This window comes from Dama dama, chromosome 2, assembly GCF_033118175.1.
Source record: "Dama dama isolate Ldn47 chromosome 2, ASM3311817v1, whole genome shotgun sequence".
Lineage (NCBI taxonomy): Eukaryota > Metazoa > Chordata > Mammalia > Artiodactyla > Cervidae > Dama > Dama dama.
The window spans coordinates 39,969,040-39,996,835 of record NC_083682.1 but is presented as its reverse complement, the minus strand read 5'-3'; the positions used below and the strand labels follow the sequence as shown (position 1 = coordinate 39,996,835).

The window sequence follows — 27,796 nt, the reverse complement described above, 5'->3', positions numbered from 1 at the left end:
ATGGTTCCTGAAGCCCAAACTCTCATTCTGTTTGAGTTTTTCTGATGGGGAGAGAAATTCTATAACTTCTGCTTAGTAGTGTACAGTTGAGATTAAAGTATTCTGGGTAACAGGCCTTGGAAAGTTTTTGAGTTTCTTCGGTTTGATTTTCCTTCCATCTGGTGATCTGTAGAATTTCCTAAATGATATTTTAGTCATGTGTTTATAATAAGATATGCTTGTTTTAGCACTGATATCATTCAATTAACCCCTATATTCCAGTAGGCATATTACCGAGCACATTGTAGCAAAAAGGCTGTGGCTTTTGTGTCAAATCTAGATTCCAATCCTAGTTTGGCTGCCACACAGCCCTGTGACCTTGAGTAAGTCTCAGTTTCTCCATCTTTAAAATAGGTATGGAGAAAAGGGAGCCCTCTTATACTGTCGGTGGGAATGCAAACTAGTACAGCCACTATGGAGAACAGTGTGGAGATTTCTTAAAAAACTGGAAATAGAACTGCCATATGACCCAGCAATCCCACTTCTGGTCATACATACCGAGGAAACCAGATCTGAAAGAGACATGTGCACCCCAATGTTCATCGCAGCACTGTTTATAATAGCCAGGACATGGAAGCAACCTAGATGCCCATCAGCAGACGAATGGATAAGGAAGCTGTGGTACATATACACAATGGAATATTACTCAGCCATTAAAAAGAATTCATTTGGATCAGTTCTAATGAGATGGATGAAACTGGAGTCCATTATACAGAGTGAAGTAAGCCAGAAAGATAAAGACCAATACAGTATACTAACGCATATATGTGGAATTTAGAAAGATGGTAACGATAACCCTATATGCAAAACAGAAAAAGAGACACAGATGTACAGAACAGACTTTTAGACTCTGTGGGAGAAGGCGAGGGTGGGATGTTCAGAGAGAACAGCATTGAAAAAAGTATAGTATCAAGGGTGAAACAGATCACCAGCCCAGGCTGGATGCATGAGACAAGTGCTTGGGCCTGGTGCACTGGGAAGACCCAGATGGATCAAGTGGAGAGGGAGGCGGGCGGGGGCGTCAGGATGGGGAATACATGTAAATCCATGGCTGATTCATGTCAATGTATGGCAAAAACCACTACAATATTGTAAAGTAATTAGCCTCCAACTAATAAAAATAAACGGAAAAAAAATAGGTGGAATAATAATAATGCCTCATAATATGATGGCAAAGACTAAGTGAAATAAATGATGCTTTAAAGTGTGGCTGCCTAACATATGGTAGAGAAGTGGCAAATGCTAATTTCTTCCTTTCTTCCTTTAATACACAAAATCAATACTTTATCACAGACTGGAGGATACATGGCAGCGGGGAGAGAATGTGGAATTTATTTAAAAATATGTAGTTTAAAACTAAACTCATACAAGTATAGTTACTTATCTTCCTAAGATTTGTAACTTTACATGGTAAACCTTTGTGAGGTTAAAAAGGATGCAAAGCATTCCTTTATCTTGGATGATCAATGTGAAATTGAAGTTTAATTATCTTTTAGATATAGAATAAGACACACCTGGTGGTGGTTTGGGAATAAAGCATGTCCGCGTTGCTGCTGCGAATAAAGAATGTCTTCTGTCTCTAAGGCTCCTCACATCTTCTTCCAGCTTCCCTGCTCACATCTTGCCTACCCTGGGTTCAGCGACCAGTGAGATTTAGCAAGACAATTGGGTAGTCAACAGGATAGGATACCCAGCAGGTAGGGGAGCCTGAGGCTCCACAGAAAGCAGCGTCTGCATGTGCTGGAGCAAGAAATGTGTGGCCTTGATGAACCTAGCACCTCGGACAGTGAAATAATAAAGGATGATGATGTGGGCTGTGACCCTGAAGATACAGACCTGTGATGTGGGCTGTGAATGCCACAAAAATCCCCTCTTGGAAGTGGTGGGTCTGGTGCCCGTGGTGGGGGCGGGGGGGGGGGTTGCAGGTCCTTACTGAGAGAAGTAGAGGGACTATAAAGAAAGCTGAACCCCGAGGAATTGATGCTTTTGAACTGTGGTGCTGGAGAAGACTCTTGAGAGCCCCTTGGACAGTAAGGAGATCAAACCAGTCCATCCTAAGGGAAATCAGTTCTGAGTATTCATTGGAAGGACAGATGCTGAAGCTGAAACTCCCAATACTTTGGCCACCTGATGTGAAGAACTGACTCATTGGAAAAGACCCTGATTCTGGGAAAGATTGAGGGCAGGAGGAGAAGGGGACGGCAGAGAATGAGATGGTTGGATGGCATCAGTGACTCGATGGACATGAGTTTGAATAAGCTGTGGGAGTTGGTAATGGACAGGGAAGCCTGGTGTGCTGCAGTCCATGGGTTTGCAAGGAGTCGGACACGACTGGGCGACTGAACTGAGCTGAACTGAAGAGGGATGGCATGTGAGAGGTGGTTTTGAAAGCGTGAAGACCCCGAAGGGGGCCTGAGGTGGCAAGGGCCCCATCCAGGTTACACAGATGCAAATGTGGGCTGATTTGTGCCTGTAAAGGCTGTGTTCTATGATGTAGATTTAGAATAGTGTCTTGTAAAGGCTGTGTGCTATGAGAACAGTGTACTGTAAAGGCTGTGTCCCGCGATGTAGACTTGGAACCTCGTCCTGTAAAGGCTGTGTCCTCTACTACTGGCGTTACTCGCCAGAGGAACTTTGCGGAAGATATTCATGTGGACTGTGAGGTGAGAGAGCCCGAAGGAGTGGAGTGTAGGAAGAGGGCAACTGGCTAGGAGGCGGTGCTCAAGGCCTCTCGCCCCTCTCCACGCGTGCCCTACCAGTGGGGTCGTTTGTGGCGCTGCGCATGCGCACCGTGGTGTGCATCGACATAAGGACCTTCTGAAAAGCTCTTGTCAGGTCAGGGTCGAGGTGAGTCCGTGTTGCGCTGAGTTGCATAGTCGTCGTTCCTGCTGTGTCAGCCATCAGAGAGTAAAGATGTCCGTCTTGCTGCTTCGAATAAAGAAAAGTCTGCAGTTCCCACTGCTCTGCGCATCTTCTTCCAGCTTCCCCACCGTGCCTGCCCTGGGTTCAGCGAACAGTGAGATACAGCAAGACACCGGAGCTACACTGTGTGTCCTCATTAGTTATCTACTTTATACATAGTGTCAGTAATGTGCGTATGTTAATCTCCAGCTCCCAATTCCTCCCCACCTCCATTCCCCCTTGGTATCCATATATTTGTTCTCTGCGTCTGAGTCTCTGCTTTGCAGACAATACCATCTACACCATTTTTTGAGACTCCACATATATGGATTAATATATATTTGTTTTTCTGACTTAACTTCATTCCGTGTGGCACTCTGTAGGTCCATCCATGTCTCTATGAATGACTCAGTTTTGTTCCTTTTTATGGCTGAGTAATACTCAGTGTTTTAGGTGGGAAAAACTGAGGCTTAAAAATTTTAAATGTCCCGCCACAGGTCACACATTCAGGTAAGTGGCAGAGTCAGGGCCTGACTTAAGCCCTAGTGTGTAACTTCTAGATTGCTCTACCGCTTCACTTATGCACAACTGATATGCCTCTCTTGTCACATTCTGCACTTTATACTTTGTTCCTCTTTGCGTCATTTTCCTCTGCATATTTCTTAAAATGTTCCTGGATATTTCTCAGTGCTATACTTATCCCTAATGTCTCCTAGTCACCTTCCAGTCTTCTAAAACTTTATCTTTTGATACAATTTCAAGCCTATGGAAAAGTTGCAAGAATTGTACAGGGAGCTTCTTTATCTTTACTCAGAGTCACCAATTGTTTACATTTTGTCTTATTCAATTTATCTTTCTTTAGCTATGTGTGTCTCTCATCCTTTCTATATTTATATGCATAATACTTATATGTACATATTTTTATTGAACCATTTGAGAATGATTTGGGGACCTCAGGCTCCTTTATCACTAAATAATTCAATGTATATTTCCTAAAAATGAGAGTATTTTCTTAAATAATGCGGTTATCAAAATCAGGAAATTTAACATTATACAATACTGTTGTCTAATGCACAGTCTATATTCAGTTTCAGCAGTAGTCATCAAAATGTTTTTTATAGCTGTTTCCCTAGTCTAGGATCTAGCCAGGATCACCCATTATACTTACTTGTCATGCCTTTTTAGTCCCCTTTTATTTTTCATCTTATTTTTTAAAACATTTTTATTGGAGTATAACTGATTTACAATGTTGTGCCTTTCTGCTCTACAGCCAAGTGAATCAGTTATGCACATACATACATCTACTCTTTAGATTCTTTTCCTATATAGGTCATTACATAGTATTGAGTAGAGTTCCCTGTGTTATACAGTAAGTTCTTATTATGTAGTTTATATATAGTAGTGTTATGCATGTGTGTGTGTGCTCAGTCACTCAGTTGGGTCCGACTCTTTTGCGGCCCCTTGGTCTGTAGCTCTCTAGTCTCCTCTAGCGAGGAAATCTTGATGAGATTTCCCAGGCAAGAATGCAGGAGTGGGTTGCCATTTCCTCTTCCAGAGGATCTTCCCAACTTAGGGATCAAACCTGTGTCTCCTGCATCAGCAGGCAGCTTCTTTTCTACTGTACCACCTGGGAAGCCCATATAGTAGTGTTTGTCGCCTTTAATCTGCAATTTCTTTAGCTGAATATTTTTGAAGATTACAGGTCAGATGTTTTGTAGACTGTCCTACGATTCAGTTTCATCTGGCATTTTCTAACGATTGGATTCAGTTTATGCACTTTGCGGGGGAGTGACATAAATGGTGCTATATCCATCTTGATGGTTGATAGTAAGAGGCCCCCAGGGTCAGTTTGTTCTAATTTGTGGGGAGACAATTTGAGACTATGCAATGTTGTGTTCCTTGCCAAATTTTTACACACCAGTTGCAGCGGCCATTCTTGATTTTCTAATTCCATAATGTCTTCCATATTTATTAGCTGGAATTCTCCTATAAGGAAGAGATTTCCCTTCTCCTCCATTTAATCACTCATTTATTTTTATTAGGATGTACTCATATATTCTTATTTTCTTCGATATGTTATAATCTATTATGATTAATGTTAGATGAATTTTTGTTGGAGGATAGTTGCTTTATGATGTGTTAGTTTCTGCTGTACATCAAAGTGAATTAACTGTATGTATACATATACCCCTCATTTTTGAATTTTCTTTGTATTTTATCACTGTTAATTTATTTTAATGGTCAAGTTGTTCCAGATTTGGTTGGTAGGAGCCTCTTTAAAATGGCTTTCATGTCTTTTTGATCCTTTCCCATGATTTTTCGGGCTTCCCGGGTAGCTCAGCTGGTGCAGGATCCGCCTGCGATGCAGGAGACCCCGGTTTGATTCCTGAGTCAGGAAGTTCACCTGGAGAAGGGATAGACTACCCACCCCAGTGTCTTGGGCTTCCCTGGTGGGCTCAGATGGTAAAGAATTCACTCGCAATATGGGGGGCCTGGATTCTATCTCTGGGTTGAGAAGATCCCCTGGAGGAGGGCGTGGCAACCCCCTCCAGTATTCTTGCCTGGAGAAGCCCCATGGGCAGGGGAGCCGGCAGGCTACAGTCCCTGGGATTGCACAGCGTCAGCCACAATTGAGTGAGTGAGCCCGGCACAGGATTTTTCACCACTTCCTTATTCTGGTGAAACAGAAAGTCTCAGGTTCGTCTTATGGTTTCCCTGCTCTAGCTCTAGAGTGAGCCTTCATCCAAAAACCCTGGTTCCTTTTTGCACAACAAAATATTTTGAAACCAACATTCCCTCTCTCATCCCTTTTTTCCTTCCTCCCTCCTTTCCATTCTCGCTCTTTTCCGTTCTCTGCCTCCCTTTTCTGCCTCCCTCCCTCCTTCCTACTTTGCTTCCTTCCAATGTTTTGTCCAGGCATAGAAGAAGCCCAGTCATATCAGAACATTGTGGAAATGTGTTTGAGTCTTTAGTATGCAAGCATTTCCTGATTCTCTGGTCTTGCTTCTTCAGTATATATTGGATTTGATCATATATTCATAGTAGTCCATGAACTCTGTGTTTGACATTCATCCCAAAAGAGTATGGGCTCTTTTGTCCCCTAACTTGGTGCTTGATTGGTACCTATCGTTGATGTTGTTTTCAACTCTTTCTTCTTGGCTCCAGAATTTAACTTACAGTTTCTTTTCATCCACATTTAACTTTAGCCCACTCCTCATTTTCATACTTATTCTTCTGGTCCCAGGTAATATCCTTAAAGAATCTTGACTGGCTGCCAACCTAAGATAGGACACTTACTCTGCTGATAAAGCCTTTATTAGAAATTCTGTTGCTGTGCCTCCATGTCTAGTAGTTGGGCTCAAATGGACCAAGGCAATGATGAGTTTTTACTTTGCAAAAGCATGGTATCTGGGTGCAACATAAGGATATTAGATGTGAGCATTTATCTGGCTCCCTAAATAGAACCAAATGTTGAGGAACGGTTAATGGAACACCAAGGTTGCACTTTGTAACATCTTTAAATATAGCAAAATCAACTGTGTTACACTTTTCGGCTGAATTCATAATCAGGTGTAAGTATGGAAAATTCTGCAGAGAAATGATATGCTGGAAACATATTTAAAACATATGTTTTAAAAGAAGGCACAGTTTACAAAAATTACCATCTCCTTATTGAAGCTGAATGTGAGAATCCTCAGCTGATTTCAGTGAATACTTGGGATTAAATAGCTTTGGTGAGTTATAACCATATCTTCTAATCACAAAAAACCAAATAAGCCAATAATAATGAGCTCCAAAGAGGTTTCTGATTGGCAGGCCGGCCGGAGTAGTGACTGTAATTCTTCCCTTGAATACTACGTCTAGGATCATGAAAGCTATGATTGGAAAGCAAAAAAGAGTCTTCCCAGTCACTTTTATTTCAGCCTTAAACATTTTGCATTCTGGTTACTTTTTTGTTTTACTGTGCTTAAGCAGATAATTGCAGAGCAATTTGTGAGTCATACAAAGAAAATTATCCTGTGATATAAGTCATATTTTCTTAATTCAAGTTGTGTAAAAGGAAATCCATTTCTCCATCATTTATCATGTTTATAGTTTGTCCAGTGAATTTGGACCTAAAAAAAAGTCAAATTTCCTTCAAATGAAACAAGATTCACCACTTCTGAGGATTTTAAAAGTAAGTTCCTCAGATGCTGGAAGGCATATCTTGGGATCTCAAAGGATCATTTGAAGAAATAGCACCATCACTCAAATAAGTATGTCATGTCAGATTGTCTCTGCTTGGAAAAAGATAAAATCTTTTGTGTATATGGGTTTTTAAGGGTGTGCTTAAAAAGACAGTCCTATTTACTATGGATTCCCTTAATGATGCTGTTTGACAATTGAAGACCCAGCTGTGCCAGAATCATCTTTTCGAAGGCCAGATCTCATCATTATGGAACGTAGGTTAAAACAAAAGCAGGAGATTGGGCTGGATAGTGACTGACTCAGCTACCATTTAGAAGTTAATTTCCCGCCCCCCCTGTTTTAATGCATCTTAAAGGCAGAGTACTGAAATATAGTTCCTTTTGAGTTTCTAGCTAATTGAATCTGAATCCATTAGTCAATAATGTTCACTAAGTAATTATTATTACTTTTCAATCAACAGAAGCCAATTTGCTTCTCTTGCTGGGATTTTCCCCGACCCCTCACTCTGAAAAAGAGAGTTGTAATAACTCAGTGAGGGATGTTTGAAGTGGGAGAATGAAGCCTTGGGTTCTAATCACAGAGGTGCTGTTTCTTAAGCACACTGTTACTGGTGAATCAGAAACCACTGACATCACGTGGGAGCTTGTTAGAACTGGAGATACAAGTTCCATTCCTGACTTTAATCATAATTTGCATTTTAACAAAATCTCCAGGTGATTGAGATTCATGTATATGTCAGAGATGGAGAAACACTCATTTGTAAATTTGACAGTAATTTATAGACTATTTAAAAAATAGCTCTGAGGTTAATATGGGTATGCCTTCAAGAATTGGAGAAATTTATTTAGAATGTATCCTTAGAGGTGGCAAAAACTTTTTCATTTGAGGGAGGACAGTGCAAAATAAAAACTGCTAGCAGTTGTAATCAAGTAGTCAAGTCACATAGAAACATAATCCAAATAATGTGCAGGTTTTCTGCAGTCCTGAGTGTGAAAAGATTTGACTTTATTCACTGATTTTTCTTCTTTTTGAGCTTTAATTAGGTAATGCAAATAAGCTGAAATTAGTAAGCCTTCATTGTGTGTTAGTGCAAAGAGTGATGCTAAATAATAGTAGAGAATATATGGCTGGTTCTGACATTGTCTTCATTCCTAAAGACCTTCATTACTGAAAAATTACTTATTGAATTGAAATGTTGAATTGAGAATAGATGGGTGAACAAGTACTTCTAATGTAAGGTAGAATAAAAAATAACTATTAAATAGATTTGAACAATATTTTGTGGGAATGCGAGGAAAGAAGTGGCATTGTCTACCTTCCCCACCCCCCACAATTCCCAACACAAACATTTGTCTTTTTCTTTTTAAACAGGATAAAAGCATACAAATTTATTTAATGTAAGTTTTGCATGACATGAAGTCTTCATTAGGAAGTGAAAATCCACAGAAGCTGTTAGAACTGGGTATTTTATGCTGAATTTGATGAAGAGTAGACAGTCATGGAGGAAATGTAATAGTTAAGGAGTTAGGAGGCAATTGTAACAAACTAGGAAAGACTTATCAAAAAGGCCTGTCTGTTTGGTTTCTCCCTGGCATCCCTTTATCTTCAGAGACAAACATTTTTCTTTATCGTGATTGCTATTTGGATGTTCTTACTCTCACAGGTCCTACTCAATTGAACTCACTTTTAGTAAGAAAAATTTCTATTCTGATGGCATTTCATGTTTAGATCTCTTACTTCCAATATTCTGTTTATAAAGGCATAGTACTGGGACAGGGTATTGCAGAGAGGTACCCAGAGAGAGGATTTTGATGTGTAGGAAGGGGCATCTGGGCCTCGGGAAGAGTCAGTTGGTAGTTGTGGTGGTGGGGATACAAGAGGGTGCCAAAAAGAGATGCCTGGAAAATGGCACACTTATATATGCCAGGTGTTCAAAAAAAAAATACTATTAAGAAGTAAAATTTGACATTGGTTGCAGAATTAGCTTCCAATTTAAGTAATCTGTGACTTAAGACACCTTTCTTCCTCTCTAGTAGTTGCTTAGACAGGGAGTATAAATAGAAAAAAGAGTGAAATAGACTGAACACTTCATCAGGTTTAGGGTAATAAGTGAATTAAGATTTTCAAATTAGGTATTAAAATACTGTCCATCGGGTTTTCCTACATGTTATCAGGTTACTGGTATCCCTTATGTGTCAAGGTGTAGCTTGTTGGTATGAATCTTTAACATTAATGTGATTCATCTTCTTCTACTTCTGGATAATTTATACACCTAATATTTCAAAACTTGGCAACTTGCAAATGCTGCTTATGAAACAGTGTTTATATCCTTAAAATTGATGTAAAGAAAAAAAAAACTCAAAATGTGACTACCTGCAAAAATTGTTTTACTCATTATGTCATTATTTAGAAAATATGTCTCTGCAGAAACCTTTATAGAAATTCTTTGTTTCTTTTTAATTAATACTTGAAACCAGGTAATGTAAACATATCTTGTTTGGGGGATTTTACATTTAAAAAATTCCTATTCCACTCACTTTTGTCAACTCAATACCCTACCAACCCTTACAATACTCAAAAATATGGAAAGGATTTATATGATTTTTTATCTGTATGACTTTTACCTTCTGCTCTTACACATTTTACATACATGACTTCACAGCCTCTTTATTGCTAGTGGCAGAATAAGTTTGTAGTTGTGCATGAAATTTGAGAGTAACTTTTTAGAATATATCAGTATTTATGAAATACTCAAAATTTTTCTTCAGTATTTTAAAAAGTATAATATTTATACATGTAAAAGAGTGTATCTAATTTATATATTATATATATATATATATATATATATATATAGCATGATAATAAAATAAACATTTCTGAAATAAGCCCTCAGATCTGGAAATGAAATACCTATGTGTTCCTCCTTTATCCCATTTTCCTTCCCATTGCTTGCACTGTGGTAATTACAACTTTTCATGTGCTTCTTTGCTTTGATCTATTTTTTTTTCACATATATTTGTATGAATCCCTGAAAATATATGGTTTAGTTTTGCATGTTTTTGAACTTTACAAAAATATTTTTGTACTGAGACTTGCTTTTTTTCATTCAACATTATGTTTCTAAGATTTGTTCATGTTATTTCGTGATACTATAGTTCATTCATTTTGGCTGTTACATAAATTCCATTTTGAGAACATACTGCATTTATCCACTTTTTTGATGGAGATTTTTTGCTAATTTTTTGCTCCCATAATCTGTGCTGCTATGAACATTTTGGGTTGTATCCTGATGTGCATGTGTAAGAGTTTATCTTTAATATATACTGAGTAGTAGAAATGCTGGATTATAGGAAAAAAAGGGTGAATTTTACAAGACAATACAAGATTATTTTCTAAAGTGGTCATGGCAATTCAGACTCACCAGGAGTAAATGTTACCGTTCATTCATAGATTTTTTTTTTCTTTTTTAATTGAAATATAGTTGACATGTGCTGTGCTGTCGTTTCAGTCATGTCCGACTCTTTGTGACCCTGTGAACTGTAGCCCACCAGTCTCTGTCCATGGGAGTCTCGAGGCAAGAATACTGGAGTGGGTTGCCATGCTCTCCTCCGGGGGATCTTCCAGATCCAGGGATCAAACCTGCAAGTCTTATGTCTCCTGCATTGGCAGGCAGGCTCTTTACCCCTAGTGCCACCTGGGCAGCCCACAGTTGACGTATAATATTATATGTTACAGGTATACAGTGTAGTGATTCATAATTTTTAAAGATTATACTTATTTATAATTATCAAATATTGTCTATATTGCAATGTGTACAATGTATCCTTGTAGCTTATTTTATACCTAATGGTCTACATCTCTTAATATCCTACTCATATATTGCCCCTCTCCTCTTCCCATTCCCCACTGCTAAGTACTAGTTTGTTCTCTATATCTGAGAGTGAATAAACTTACCTAAGGAGGTAAAACATCTGTACTTGGAAAATTATAGGGTACTGTTGAAAGAAATTGAAAGTTACACATACAGATGGAAGGACCTACAGGAAGCAACAGTTAGAACTGGACATGGAACAACAGACTGGTTCCAAATAGGAAAAGGAGTACATCAAGGCTGTATATTGTCACCCTGCTTATTTAACTTATATGCAGAGTACATCATGAGGAACGCTGGGCTGGAAGAAGATAAAGCTGGAATCAAGATTCCCGGGAGAAATAACAATAACCTCAGATATGTGGATGATACCACCCTTATGGCAGAAAGTGAAGAGGAACTAAAAAACCTCTTGATGAAAGTGAAAGAGGAGAGTGAAAAAGTTGGCTTAAAGCTTAACATTCAGAAAACTAAAATTATGGCATCTGGTCCCATCGCTTCACGGCAAATAGATGGGAAAACAGTGGAAACAGTGTCAGACTTTATTTTGGGGGGCTCCAAAATCACTGCAGATGGTGATTGCAGCCATGAAATTAAAAGACGCTTACTCCTTGGAGGGAAAGTTATGACCAACCTAGATAGCATATTAAAAACCAGAGACATTACTTTGCCAACAAAAGTCCATCTAGTCAAGGCTATGGTTTTTCCAGTGGTCATGTTTGGATATGAGAGTTGGACTATAAAGAAAGTTGAGCGCCGAAAAGTTGATACTTTTGAACTGTGGTGTTGGAGAAGACTCTTGAGAGTCCCTTGGACTGCAAGGAGATCCAACTAGTCCATCCTAAAGGAGATCAGTCCTGGGTGTTCATTGGAAGGACTGATGCTGAAGCTGAAACTCCAGTACTTTGGCCACCTCATGCGAAGAGTTGACTCATTGGAAAAGACCCTGATGCTGGGAGGGATTGGGGGCAGGAGAAGAAGGGGATGACAGAGGATGAGATGGCTGGATGGCATCACCAACTCGATGGGCATGAGTTTGAGTAAACTCCGGGAGTTGATGATGGACAGGGAGGCCTGGCGTGCTGCGATTCATGGGGTCACAAAGAGTCGGACATGACTGAGTGACTGAACTGAACTGAACTGTGTTCTTGGATTGGAAGAATTAACCTTGTTAAAATGACCATACGACCCAAGACAATGTACAGATTGAATGCAATCCCTATCAAAATACCAATGGCATTTTTCACAGAACTTGAACAGATAATTTTAAAATTTTATGGAAACACACACACACACACGACATTATAGCCAAAATAATCATAAACACTAATAGAGCTGGAGGAAATAGTCTCCCTGACTTCAAGATATACTAAGCTACAGTAATATATTAGCCAATCTAATTATTGGTGTAGGTGGTGTTTGGTTGTGATCTTAATTTGTATTTATGATCATGAATGAGATTGAGAATCGTTTCCCTTATCAGATTTATCAGTGATACATGTTTGCTGTTAAATATCCTGTTTATATTTTCCCACCCATTTTTTTTCTTTTGGTTTGTATGTCTCTTCCTTTTTGGTTTTTACACACCCGGATACTGTCCCTTTGCCTGTATGATATGAAAATAACTTCTCTCAATTGCATCTTATTTTTTTTTACTTTCTTTATTGAGGTGTAATTGATACATAATAAACTGCACATATGTCAAGCAATGATTTAATGTTTTGATGTATGCATACACTCCTTTATAAACTCTCCCACTCACCCTTTTTTGCCAAACCTCACAGTCTTATTCCCAGGCAACTACAGAATTGTTTTGTCAATATAGATTAGTTTGCATTTTCTAGAATTTTATATAACTGGTATTATAAAAGATGCATTCATTTTTCTCTGACTTCTTTTATTTGGCATTATTTTGAAATTCATCCATGTTGTGTGTGCCAATCGTTTGCTTTTTTTTTTTTATTGATGAGTAGTCTTCCATTGTATGGGTATACTACAGTTTGTTTATTCATTGATCTATTGATGGACACTTGGATTGTTTTCAAATTTGACTTTTGACATGAATATATATTTCCTTCTCCTTAGATAAGTATCTAGATCAGTGATAGCTGGATTATATAGTAGCTATATGTTTAACTTTTTAAGTAATTGCTGAACTTTTTCAAACTGGTTGTACTGTTTTCCATACTAACCATCAGCGATTGAAAGTTCTAGTTCTTTAGGATCACTGTCAGTTCTTGGGATGATCAGTTTTTAAAATTTTAACCAGTTTAATAAATATGTAGTGAAAATGTAGTAGTATCTCATTATGGTTTAAAATTTTTCTTTCCCTAGTGATTAATGATGTTGAATATCTTTCCATGTGCTTATCTGCTACCTCTTACTTTCTTGGTGAAGTGCCTGGTCAAATCTTTTACCATTTTTCTATCGGATTCGTTGGCTTCTTTTTGTTTTGAGAGTTCTTTATGTATTCTAGGTGCAAACTTAAAAAAAAAGTTAAGATATGTGATTTGCAATGGAATGCAGTCCCCCCGTAATAGTTTTCTTTCAAGATTTTTAAGTTGTTCTTCTGTCATCCAGCCTCCATTATTGCTACTGAGAATTCTGATTAATCTTTTCTGTGTGACTGCTTTTAAGATCTCTGCTTTGTCTTTGGTGTTCTGCTTATTATGCTGTGTCTAGGCCTAGGCATTGTTGTCAGTTGCTCAGTCGTGTCTGACTCTTTGCAACCCCGTGGACTGCAGGATGCCAAGCTTCCCTGTCCTTCACCATCTCCCAGAGCTTGCTCAAACTCATGTCCGTTGAGTCAGTGATACCATCCAACCATCTTGTTCTCTGTTGTCCCCTTCTCCTTTAGCCTTCCATCTTTCCCAGTATCAAGGTCTTTTCTAATGAGTTGGCTCTTTGCATCAGGTTGCCAGAGTAGCTTTTGTTTATTCTTTTTTTTAATAAACTGTTACTTTCAGGACTAGAGAATTCCTATTTTTATAAATTCTAAAAATTTTATATCCGTAGCCTTTAAATGTCATTTGTTATTTATTTTATTTTTCCCCTGAAGACATCTAATAGAGAAGCAATGGACCTTCTTATCTATCCTCTGTATATTCTAATATTTCTCTCACATTTTCCATTCTGTTTTCTCTTGTGTTGCATTCTGGGTAATATCTTTGGGTATATTTTCCAGTTCTGCTTTGTTTAGTCTGCTGTTTAACCCATCCATTGTATATTTTTAAATAATGACATATTTTCTTTCATTCATTCATACCAATATAGATTCTTGGACATTTATTTTATATTTTCGGTATAATTCAATCCTATGTTACATATATATTTACTCAGATTGCTTTAGTTTTGGCCATGTATGGCTGCTCTTTCATGTAACTTTTGTGTTGTTTTGACATGCCCCATTGTAGCAAAATTTTTAAAATTTGGGTTGGGGAGCTTATTCTCAAGATACTCCAGGATCATCTTGTTATATTTTCTGCCCCAGTAGTAGGATCAACCATTTTCCTCTGAAGCTCTGGTTTCCTTTATTGAAACCAAGATCTGGTTCCTGTGTGTGCCAGTTGCTATTGGAGTGTTATTGCTGCTAGGCCCTCTCAATCTAGAAAAATATGGCAGCTAGGAAATATTAATACACATATTTGATTTCTATTTCTATTCATATTTTCTTTATTTCTATCCTTCTCTCCCTCCTTCCCTTCTTTCCTTCCAAACTTTTGAATTCATATAGATACTCCCAATTCTAACTTAATACCAACTGTACTTATTCATTACCCTCTGCCATTCGTTAGAGAATGCTATATAGAGGCTAAAGTCATAATTGTAGGCCCTTTCATCAGACAGGGTGAGGGAATATGTGTTTTTATAGTCAGATATGACTGAGCAACTGAACAATAACAAATACTAACCTGTATATATGCATATGTGTAAGTATTTCTATATATCCATTTGTATTTCTATTAAGCTAAAAGGAGTTTATAATGATTTCTTTCATCCAAAATCATATGACTCATTGTTCAATACCCTACCCACCCACTTTTTTGTTTGTAACTTCCTACTCCCACAGTGAGAAACCTGGGTCCTACCATCTACCATCCATTTACTTAATTGTTCAATTCTGGTTATATACATACAGTGACTTCGAATTTGTTGACTTGTACTCCATGAGAGACAAATTTATCAACTAGAGTGTAGACTGAGATGCTTTTGTGTGTTTCTTTGCCTTTGGTTTTACAGTCTCTACTCATATTCAGGTCATCACCTTTTTCTCCTGCTGCCTTCAGTGAGGTTATTTCATTCATCTGTGATCTAGTTAGATTCTTCTGTCACAGTCTGCTTTTTATCTTGGAATTCCCTGGCCTCCTAAATGATTTTTAAAATTTGCATATGTTATGGTTTATTGTTTGTGCTGTAAAATTCTTTGGATTTTGACAGATGCTTCCTGTTAGGTGCCAACCAATATAGTATCATTACAGAATATTTTCATCACTCTGTGCTTTACCTATTCACCCCTCCTCCCATCTCCTAGAACTTCTGGAAATCACTGATAGTTTTATTGTCTCTTTAGTTGTTTTGTTTTTTTTTCAAAAATTATATAAATGGAATCCTATAATATGGAGCCTAGCTACATGCCTGGCTCTTTTAAACTTACATTTAAAACTAATCCATGTTTTTACATAGTTTGGTAACTCATTCCTTCCTGTTGTTAAATAGTAAATTCCTTACTATTGTTAAATACTATTTACTAATAGTATCCGTTTATCCATTCACTAATTGAAGGACATCTTGATTACTTCTAATTTTTGCAATTCTAAATAAAGTTGCTATAAGAATTCTCATACAGGTAAAAATTCAACTTTTAAGATTTCTTCTATTTTTGTTGTTTTTCTTTGCACACATATTTATGTAGTTCTTTTTTATTAATTAATGTATTTATTTTTGGCTGCACTGCATTTTATTGTTGTGCCCAGGCTTTTTCTAGTTGCAGCAAATGGTTCCAGTGGTTTCTTTTAATTAGCAAAATCTTCCATATACTCGTGCATGAAGAAGCTACCTATGAGGTCATACATGACATGTTGACTTTTCTCTTGCATTTTCTTTACAGATATTCAAGAATTTTATGAGGTAACACTGCTAAATTCTCAAAAAAGTTGTGAGCAGAAGATAGAAGAAGCCAATCAAATTGCACAGAAATGGGAGAAGTCATCCCTTCTTGCTTCATGCCATGACAACCTTCAAAAGTCTGCAGAGGTACATTATTTAAAGTTTTGAATGTACTAAATATTTATTTATACCAGTAAATACCAAAATTATTTATACCAGTAAAAAAGTAGTAGTTTCTAGTAGTGGTAGTTTTAGTGGTAGTAATCATTATAAACAAACATTATCAAACAATGATAATAGAAACTTAGTTACATACTATACTGCCAGTATTACATACCAACATTACATACCATACTGTATATAATATTTGCGTATGAAAATTCAGATTTTGCCAAAAGATAAATAGGAAAACATGGTTCTTCATGTTATATAAGTGAGTTCTGTCATGAATATTGTCATTCTTTGAGCTGACTCAAGTATCAGGCATTCTGGAATTTCAAAACGTGTGCTGATGCAATGCAGGAAGGAGACAGACAGTGAGGTTGGAGAGTGTGCTCTAAGACCGTGATCTCTGTAGTAGGGTCATGTATCCTGGGGCAAATAAAATGATTCCTTGGGATATAGGAAGAAAATAGTAGAACTCTCATTTATATTGCTTTTTATTACATTCTTTACAATCTTTTATATTTAGATATTTTATAACATATTAACAGTCATACATGTACATTTAAGAATAAATATAAAGCTATTAGAATTGTATATGCTCAAATGGTTTTTTGTGGATGGGATCATGGGATCGAAAGTTTGAAGACTGCTGTTGGGCTTAGCAGTTACTAAGGCAAGTTGAGGTCTGCCTCGTTTCCATAGCCTGGGGCAGTATGGTGGCAGGAACTGACCAGTGATGTCTGTAAGGGGCAGTTGGTACTTACACACACACACACAGTCTGTCACAATTGGGGTTGTGGAGCTGATTTGGAAACTTCATTGAATCCTAGTGCTAAGCAATGGCACTTTGATTGCTGAGTCTTTGAATTGTTAAATTTGAAACCTGTGATACACTTTCCAGCCTGCTCAGAACTGATTTGGAAACTAGGTAAGACTGAAGTTAACGATCACCTTGATTCCTTAAGAATTCCTTAAGAATAAGTTAACAGTGACAGTAATGTGTCAATGATAGATACCTACTATGTCAAGTTTATAAAGTACTTAAAAGCGTTACTACATCTTAATTTCAATACCTAGAAGTAACTTGACTTCTTAATCTTTTTTTCTGTACAAATATATGTATGGAAAACTAGGACAACAGCTTGTAGGGTGTGTTCATGACTTTTTAAATTGAATGTTGTACTAATAGTATTTATCCATATAGCATCAATAAATATTTTTGAAAATATTTTAATGACTATGCAATATTCTACCATTTGGAACTTACTTAAGCAGTTCTCCATTAAAAATTGAGGCTATCTCCAGTTTTGTGCTGTGAGTAATATGTAATGGCCATCTGTGTATGTAAACCCTTGTGTTTTTTCCAGTTATTTCATTAGGGTTGATTTTTGTAAATGAAACTATTGAGGCCAAGAATATTGACGTTTTTAAGGCTCTTGTTACACATTGTCAAAATGCTCTGCAGAAGTGCTATGAGCAATGTTAGAAAAGACAAATTTACCTATATTCTTAGTAGCATTAGTTATTTAAAATATTTGTCAAATTAAAAGATAAAATTTGTTACTTAATGCTTTACGTTGCAATTATTTATTATTGAGACTGACCTGTATTTTCTTATGGTTATTGGCTTGTATTTGTTTTGTGATTTATTCAAGCTCTTTGTCCATTTTTCTAAGTAGTGTTAGAATTCTTATGGTTTTATAAGAGCATTTTATTTATGAACTATGTCATCTTGCAGTATTTCTAGTTTGTTGATTACTGATAATTTTACTTACATGCTTTTTGGCATTCAAACTATTTAAAATTTTTATTTGATAAAATTGAGCACATTTTTTGTTTTTATTCTTCTTTCTTTGCTTTTGCTTCTCCATTTCAGGATTAGTTAACTGTTCTATTTCATTGTAGTCTTTTACTGCTTTGATATTTGTTCTTTTTGAATTTTTAAAAATTATTTTTAGTAAATTTCTAGATGTGTAGTCCAGGACATATACCTAGTTTTGCATAAAATATCAAAGATATGCTAAAGTTCCTTTTTTAAAAAGAACTTTCTTGTTTTTGCATGTCTCCTCTTTTACTTGCTTCCTTCCTATGTTGCTTTAGCTCTACCCTCCCCATGTACAAGGTAACCCATCTTAATAACTTAGTGTGTTTAATCCTTCTTCAGTCATGTAATATGTATTCATATATAAATATGTATTTATATATAAATTATATGTTTATATATACATATATCCATACTGAAACATGCACACATATATACACATAGAATTTTGCACAATAATGTTTTCTCAAAAAACTCAATTTTTTTTTTTTTTTATATTATTTGACTGCCTCTTCAACTTGTCTGGCATAGCTTTCATTCATTCTTCTCATGGATGCATAATTTCATAGTGTGAATATGTTTTCAGTCATTCCGCTTAATGGTAATTTACTGTTTCTGGATTTCTGCCGCTATAAATAGTGCTGCAATCTGATGATTGCATGTACAGTCAAACTTACTGATGCTTTTTGTATCTATAGAATAGATTCTCAGGGATGGTATTATTGGCTTCATGTATATATATTTTTAATTTAAATAATGTTGCTGGACTGATTTCACCTTTCACATTTCTGCTGACACTGCGTGTTGGTACAACTTAACCTCACATCTTTCACAGCAGAAGGTGTTAACTGCTCTTCTTAATTCTTGCCAGTTTAATAAGCTTAGTTCATTTTTAACATAATTTCCAGTTCCCAGACTATTGGTGAATTTGAGCATTGTTTCATATGTTTGTTGGGTATTTTAATCTGCTATTCTATGAATTTATTCATATTCTTTTTCTCATTTTTCTATTGTGTATCTCTGTTTATTTTTGTGGGATTTTTGTATATTCAAATTAGTCAATTTAGACAATATTGCTGTTTATAGATTTTCTTAGGGATAAATGTTTTCCACGAATTGATATATACATGTAATGCCTTTGTTTTATGATTAGTCTCCTTTCAACAAATACATCAGCTAGAAAACTTATTAAAATAAAACCTTTAGGCTGTTTATTCAGCAGTTATCTATAAGATTATTTGATTGAGTTGATATAAATCAGGATTTATAATTGGTTTATGAACCAATGCCAGCAATATAAGGAAGAATAATGAGAAAAAATTCACTTGGGAATGAGACTTATTCATTTTCAACATCAAAATGAAGATGGGCAAAATATACTTAATATAATACAGGTTTTTCCACATTCAATTTTAGCATTTCTTTTAATGCAATTCAGCATATCTTATAACCCCCTGTTGGAAAGTTCTCAGTCTATAGTGATTTGGATATTAGCCAGTCATATCCAAAATATATGAACGTAAACACAGATTAACTCCAGTCAGTATGCTTCTTAGGTGAGTCTGATTGATTGCTCTTCCTTCATGGGGTATATGAGGCAAAATGACAGGTCTTACTGAAGATGGAAGTGGGAGAGGGGTAAAGTGTCTTTATTTGGGGTTTCTGTGACCTGCCCCAGGATAACTGAGGATCTTGCCCTGTGGGGGTCAGCTTTCCAAAAGCTAGGTTTGGAAAGTGAGTCCAAATTAAATTGATGCTAAAATAGTCTAAGTGAAGAATAGCAATTGAGAAATGGAAGGGAAAATGGAATTCATAATCAGAAAAGCTTAGACTAACATTAGGTATATGCTGAGGATAGAGTGCAAATACTTGTCATACTTTTTAATTCTCACTTTCTATCCCCTCCTGAGAACAAACGGAGTTTATTTAAAGCATCTGGGAAAGATGTAAGCTCTGTAAGGACATCAATCATAAATCTCCATTTTCTCCGATTCCTGGGCACCCACAAGAATGTTTGTCACATAATAGGCTCAAGAAGTATATTTTAAACCAGAAGAAAGTCCCTCTATGCATCCTCTGGTTCCTAGCTTCAGTCTGGTCGTGAGACGCCTTGTGTATCCCAATCATGCTTCTTTTCTGTTCTCTTAGTTGAGTCTCCCCACGATATAGATACAGTGGAGAATAAATTAGTGTGCCTTAGTTGATCAGAGTTGGCAAAGGAAGTCATGGATAATACCTTCTGAATCAACAAGAATGATATTCTATATTACTGGTACATTGGCTCTAGAAACAGAAATTTCAAAAGTCAAAGGTCTCACCACTAAGATCTTACTTCCTGTAATATGCTGATTAGGAGCTTCTCCCATGACTCAAGTGGTAAAGAATCTGCCTGTAATGCAAGAGACACAGGAGACTCAGGTTTGATCCCTGGCTTGAGAAGGTCCCCTGGAGAAGGATATGGCAACCCACTCAGGTATTCTTGCCTGAAAAAATTTCATGGACAGAAGAGCCTGACAGGCTACAGTCCATAGGGTCACAAAGAGTTGGACACAACTGAGCACACATGCACACATATGTGTTAGTGCATTTATTTTAAAAAAGATTTTATTTAGATATCCATAGCCTTTCGTAATCTTTGACAATGGAAGAAAATGCAAAAGGAGCTATCTTCTCACCACTGCAGTCTACCAGTCTGAGGCAAAGGTTAAGAATAGTGATTGAAATAATTACTTTTTATGGATTCATTATTTAACTTAGTGTTCTGATGTTTTGGGGTTTTGTTGTTTTAATAGAGTCAAATCAATCTCTTGAAGTATTTTGAGAATGTAAAGACAAAATCTGATAGCATGAGAATTAATATTTCAGAGCAAATAACCATTGGATTGGATATTTTAAAGACATCTTCTGACTATAATATGTCAGTGTTACTTTATTGCCAAGAAAGTGTCACCATCCCAGTAGAAGGCTCCACAAAGAAGGACATTGTATGCTGTCTAGCATAGTGCCTGGCACAGATGAATATTAAAGAAATATGATAGGGCATAGAACTTTTAACTTTATTTTTCTGTGGATCAACATGATCTTGGTATGAAGCCTTAAATCTCCCAAGAGGCAGAAAATATAATCTTAGTCAATTCTAGGTTTTCTCAAAAGCTTCCTGCTTTCTACTTAATCACTCCCCCACTTTTCCTGTACAGTCTGTTTTTTTCTCAGAGGGAACAATTCCCTGGGGGCACGTTGTCCGCCGCTGCATCTTGGTGAGAGCAGAGACATTGTGTAATATTGTACGTCAGTGTGTGGAGGAGAGTGCCTCAGTAGACTGTTGCTGCACTGAATAATGTTGGTGAAAGAGACATGTAAGGAAGTGATACTGAGCAGGACCCTGTGGGGCTCCTGGGCACAATACTCTACCTGGGTCCCTCATTTTTCACTTACAGGAAACAGGCTTAATTCCGCCTCCATGGCATTCTCTAAGAGGCAGGTTCAAACAGTTGTCAATTAGGGAAGGGAGGAAATGTGAGATGGGGATGGAGCAGTCAAGAGAAGCAACAGTGCAGCCTTGGGGCAAGGCCTTGGTTCTCCATCAAGGGATACAATGTCTTTGAGCTGTTTTGTAGACACTGAAACCCCCACCAGGTGGGAGAAGTTAAAGTTAACAACCGGTCCACTGTCCACAAGCAAGCAAACGCTAGACCAGTGGGAACCAGAAGGTTGATGTTGCTAACTTGTGCTTATCTCATTACCAACCAATCAGAATAATGTCCACGAGCTGATCACTCCCTCTTTGATCCATTCCTTTAAAACTTCTCGTTGGTACCTGCTCCAGGTTGAGACACACAGTCTTGAGGGCACTAGCCTGCTGTGGCCCCCTTTGCCTAGCGAAACAATAAAGCTGTTCTCTACTTCACCCAAAACTCTGCGTGAGATTTAATTTGGTGTCAGGGTACAGAGCCAAATTTGACTTCAGAGGCATCATGGTCATCAGTCAGCATCCGTTATGAGATAATTCCCAATGGAGCTTTTCCTTCCTAATCTTTCGTAGTCATCACTCCTTTAAGTTGGCATTTGTACCTGAAATGTATATTTCCAACTGGTCTCCAGCTTTAAGGTTCACTTTACCATCTGTTCTTCCTCTTCATTCCAACCACAAAGAGTCTTCACTTAAAAAGAAAATCACCAGGAGTACATTTCATAGCTGCATGTGTGAAAACCAGCAAAGTGAACATTTGGCTGTTTTTTGCTCTTTGGGGGATCTTGTGAAGCTGCTCAGGATTTGCTCTCTGGATTTTCCTCTACTGTTGTTTCTGCTTTATTTTCCTCTGCCCTTTCAGGGCCAGGCAACTTCCTTACAGGCTTAGGGTCGGGAGAAGGATGCAAGTTGAAGTGATTCTAATAAAAGTTTTCTTTTTCTCTTTTACTCTTCTCTCACTCTTTCACAGGAATTTTTTTTTTTTTTTTGGTCAGAGAGAGGTGGAGTATGTATATGTAATTGGGAAGAAACAGATTCCATTTGACTGCATCTTCTTACAAATACAGTCTTCTGCCTGCACTATGGCTTTGAATTTAAAAATAAAAATACAGTGTCTGTGCTTTCTGTTCGTATGCCTCCTGAAAGTTCTGGAGACCTCTAATACAGCAACTCAAATGTGGGATGGTCAGGGTAAAAAGAATTGGTGAGGAATACCCATTATTAATAAGTCATTCTATGCTTCTGCAACAGATGCAAAATCTTTCAGCAAAGATTTTCTTCATTGGTAGTAGCGCATATCCTAAAACTTGAATCTTAATGCCTGACTTGCTGCAGGAAAACTTGCTACCAAGAAAAAAGGACAGTAGATAGAAATTTCTTAATCAGGTTCTGAAAAATAGGAAAAAATAAAGTGAAACCTAAAAGTCTCAATGACGGTTTTCCCCCCCTTGTTTTATTGGAATGTAATTGACATACAGACTGTGTAAGTTTAATGTGTACAGCATAATGACTTCACCTACCTATACTGTGAAATGATTACCTCAATAAATTTGGTCAGCATCCAAAACTTTATATGACTCTGCCCCCCCCCCCGCCCCCGAAAAAGAAAAAAAGCAGTTCCTGTGATTAGAATTCTTAGACTGTATTCCCTTAACAACTTTCAGATGTAGCGTATAGCAGCATTACATTGTAGTCCTGTTGGAAATGCTCTCAAAAGGTGTCTTGGGAATGAGACAGACGATGGGAGATGGCTCGGCAAGGCAGGCCTTCCCTCTGCAGAAGGGCGCCCGGCAGTCACGGTCTGGGAGCAAGCACACGGGGCAGGGGTCCCCTCCGTTGTTCCTGAGACGCAGGTCTCCTCCTCCAGCTCCTCTCAGTCACCGACACAGGCTTCCCGGAGGTCGCCTAAATTTTTGATTGGGTGATTTACATTAACTGTTTTCCCCATCCTTTTAGTTCTCTGTGCATGTCCAGGATAAAGCCTACAAAATTAACCTGCTGGGGCAAAGCCTGCTAAATTAGACCACCAAAACATTCTTGTGAGGAAGGAGAATCAGGAAGTGAAAAGAACAAAGGATTGGCAACTAGCTGCCATTTTTGGAATCTTATTTATAAGCCAGCTATATACCTTTCTGTTCAACTATTCTAAGAATGTTGAGTATTCTCTTCTGTTCAACTGTATCTAAGAATGAATCAGGTCATAGAAAGGTCATAGAAAAGGTCATATCTTTCTTACAGTCGTCATGTTGTACATTACATCCCCGGTATTTATTTATCTTCTAACTGGAAATTTGTACCTTATGAAACCTTTGCTTTTAAAAGATAATTGTGAAAAATACTGAACATTTTGCCTTGCCATTTGACTCAGTAGTTCTTTGATATTTTGGACTCTGTGTTATTCTCTCTCTACTTCAAAATTTTTGCTATATTAAGTCAGAAATGATGGGAAAAATAAGACTGAAATTTTGTAGCATGTGGTATGACATTGTGTCTTACTTAATATAATTTCAAGTGACTGACTTTCTACTGCTCTCTTTTCAGTGTACATGAAATCTAGAAACCTTCACAGAGGTGAGGGCTTTAGCATTTCTGGTGGAACATAAGACAGACTGTGTCAATCTCCTTTGTCATAACCTCGCAGGATCTTCTCACACAGAGTAAAGGTTACATTCCCTAAGAGTTGTGACACCAGTTACCTCTCAGATCTAAACCCTGCTCCTCACTCACTCCTGTCCCTCCTCCCTAGCCTCTTCACTGCTGCTCAGACACTTAGAGCTTTGAATTTTTCCACTTGCTTTGTCCTTAGGCTGAAATGACATTTCTCCATATAGCTGCATGGGGAAGGGGAGTTGCCTCTTTCAAATCTTGACTGTCACCTTCTCCTTGATTCCCACCCCATTCTATTAAAAATACCCTTTTCACATGCCTAGAACCGCTGTTATCATTCCTTGCTTTGTTTTTATTCATAGCACTTTTCATTTTCCATCAGAGAGGCATTATGTTGTTAAGAGCTAGCTACTGTGAGACCATTTCTGTTTGAATCCAAGTTCTACCACTTACTGGCTGTGCATTTTAAGGAAATTACTTAATCCCACTGTATCTCAGCTTCTTCTCTAAAATGCAATTGTCATAAGAATTAAATTTTTGTTTTCCTTCACAATGAATTATTAGCTGCACAAGGGCAAGGATTTTTGTCTATTTGGTTTATTGCTTTTATTCTAGCTCCTAGAATATCTCTCGCATTTTATCAATTACTTGTTGAGAAGTTTAGCTTTATGATTTTGGCTTACAGCAAATTTTCCTAAGAACAAGTATTCTAAAAGTTTGCTCCACCTTTTTAGCCAGGACCATTAGAATCTTCCATGACAGCTAGATGTATTTTTAAAACAAATTCATAGAGCAAGCGACAGTTGATAGAATGACTCACTCATCCATTAATTCTTTCATTTAAATATTTATTGTCTAAGCTACTGTTTTTTGTTAGACTCTGTGGTTGATACATTCACTTGGAGACTCTGAAATTTAAGAAATATTAAAAAAAAAAAAAAATTTTTTTTTCCCATTGACCTTGACCTCAGGAGGCTTGTTTCTCAGTTGAGTGTCTGGGCTTTTAAGGATGATTCCATGGGGATGGTGACTGAAGCACTAAACTTATAGTCAAACATATTTAGGTTTGTAACTGAGAAGGGTTAATATTGACTCCATACTGAATCTGTTTCTCTGGCTTTAACCCTAGTTTTGCTGCTTTTGTTCTTATAAGCATACACAATGGCCTGCCCTGGAGAACCCTGCTCCCCTCTGCCTGACCCTTAAACTAAAGTGCTTTTGTTTAGCTCACAGGGAAATAACCTGACCCTGCCCACCTGTGAAGAGCTGTGACATCCTTTGAGTTCCTTGCATAGGGAGTGGTGCAGCTTGTCAGCTTGGCTCAGAAATTCACATTGGGAGGGCCAGAACCAAGGATAGCTGTGACCTCCTTATTTATTGATATAGCAGGAGATATTCCATTTCACACCTGCTGTGAAATGGCTATAAGGAAATGAAACAAATATATCCCCCTGCCTGGGGCTTGCCGTTCTAGGAGATATTTGTCAGAATTAAATGGTCTTTTTACTCTGTTTTCCTCACCCCTTCCCATCTCTGACCCATAAAAGAACCTGGCATCCATGCCTCTGTGCTGTGTGCTTAGTCAGTCGTGTCCGACTCTTTGCAACCCCATGGACTGTAACCCGCCAGGCTCCTCTGTCCACGGGGATTCTCTAGGCAAGAATACTGAAGTGGGTTGCCATGCCTTCCTCCAGGGGATCTTCCCAACCCACGGATTGAACCCTGGTATCCTGTATTGCAAGCAGATTCTTTACTGTCTAAGTCACCAGGGAAGGCCAAGAATATTGGAGTGGGTAGCCTATCCCTTGTCCAGGGGATCTTCTGAACCCAGGAATTGAACAGGAGTCTTCTGCATTGCAGGTGATTTCTTTACCAGCTGAGCCACCAGGGAAGCCCAACCAGGGCCCTACAAGATGGTTATTTTGAGACTTTAGTCTATCATCTTCTCGGTCAGACAGTTTTCCAAGTGAAATCATATTCCTTGCCTCAACACCTCATCTCTTGGATTTATTGGCCTGTTGTGCTGCGAGCAGAATGAGCTTGGACTAGGTAACAGGTTGTTATAGTTTACTCCTGACACTTAGAAGTTATATGACCTTGAATAAATTATTCAACCATTCTAAGTTGTAGGTTCCTAATAAGGCAGGGAAAATATTTGTACCTTCCCTAAGAGCTTTGAAGTTATTATATGAAATTATCCAGGTGATATGCTTATAGAGTGTCTCATACATAGTAGGAATTCAATGATTTTTATCTGCTATTACTATGGCCTTGAAGGATGGATAGAGTTTGTAGAAATCAGCAAAAAGGGTGCTGAAGTAATAGGGGACCAGATTATATACAGTCTTGTAGGCTATTGGGAAGATTTACTCTGAGAGAAGTGAGAAACCATCAGAAGGTTTTGAACATATCAGTGACTTAATTTGAGTTTCCCCAAAGTCATGCAGAATCTTATGTTTTTAGAAATTAGAAATATATTTTATTTTGACCTGGGTTGACTTGACTCATTGGTTTCCACAGGCTTCTTTCCTGTACCTCTATATTTAGTGTATCTTAAAGTGGATAGCAAGGAGTCACTGTTTTGGATCCTATAAAGTCCCTGTAGTGTCCCAATGACTGATTTCTCCCTTGAAACAATATCAGATGAGCCCCAAAGTAAAAGCTTTGACATAATTTTTATAGTATGTAGTTTTAAAAAGACCTAGAGGTCAAGGTTTTAGAGTTTTCTTGACTTGTGATAAAGTGACATTTACTGTTTGTGTTCAGCCTGGGATCATTTTAAATATAAGCTTCACCTACTAGTTCTTGAAATGTCATCTTGGGTGCCTAGGAGAGATCTCTCTTCTCACTTCCTCAGCATGTATGTGATAAAATTCTACCTGTTTAACATAAAGTCTGATTTATAGAAGGTTTTTGGAAATGTAGACCAATTTTTTTTTTTTTTTAATGCTGCTGCCACCCCCATTAAAATATTTAACCTGTAATGTGTGTTGATGGGGCTTCCCCGGTGGCTCAGACAGTAAAGAATCCACCTGTGATGCAGGAGACCTGGATTTTATCCCTGGGTTGGGAAGATCCCCTGGAGAAGGGAATGGCTGCCCACTCCGGTGTTCTTGCCTGGAGAATCCATGGACAATTGAGCCTGGTGGGCTGCAGCCCATTGGGTCGCAAAGGGTTGGACACGACTGAGCCATCAGGCACACATGTTGGTATCACAAGTGGCAGCACGTTGTAGCAGCACTGTTCTGTGTTGAGTTGCTGAAGTTTTGAAACAAGATGGAAATTATTTACTCGGCCTTTATTTTAGGAATACAACAAAGATATTCCTTGTTTTAAACATTTTAAAATAAGCATATAATCCGTGGTTAGATTTTGTTGATTTCTTAGGTGATTTTTCCTGAGCTGTAAGTGACTTCTCTCTCTTCTGTTTTGTTCTATGCTGAGGCAGTATTGCTCTCTTACCTGCTAACACTGTTTTACTGATTTTAGCCCCCAGGTATGGTGAGTTTTCTATCTTTGATTCTTTTGTGAAAGAAGTGGACATAACATCCTCCCCACTTCTGCTTTAAGTGTTTATATATATTATTTTTTATACACTCTATTTTTTTTTTTTCCACAGAGATTGTGT

The 27,796-nt window shown here is 37.7% G+C and overlaps 1 protein-coding gene across 10 annotated transcripts in view; it reads left to right on the top strand.

Annotated features, from left to right (window-relative positions):
• DLG2 (discs large MAGUK scaffold protein 2) overlaps positions 1–27,796 on the top strand; it is a 2,226,746-nt gene that overhangs the window by 270,466 nt on the left and 1,928,484 nt on the right. For all 10 annotated transcript variants that reach the window (XM_061119788.1, XM_061119779.1, XM_061119776.1 and 7 more), the window contains one exon: positions 16,107–16,252. In XM_061119788.1, coding sequence (XP_060975771.1) covers positions 16,107–16,252 — 146 coding nt within the window. The remainder of the gene's footprint in view (positions 1–16,106; positions 16,253–27,796) is intronic.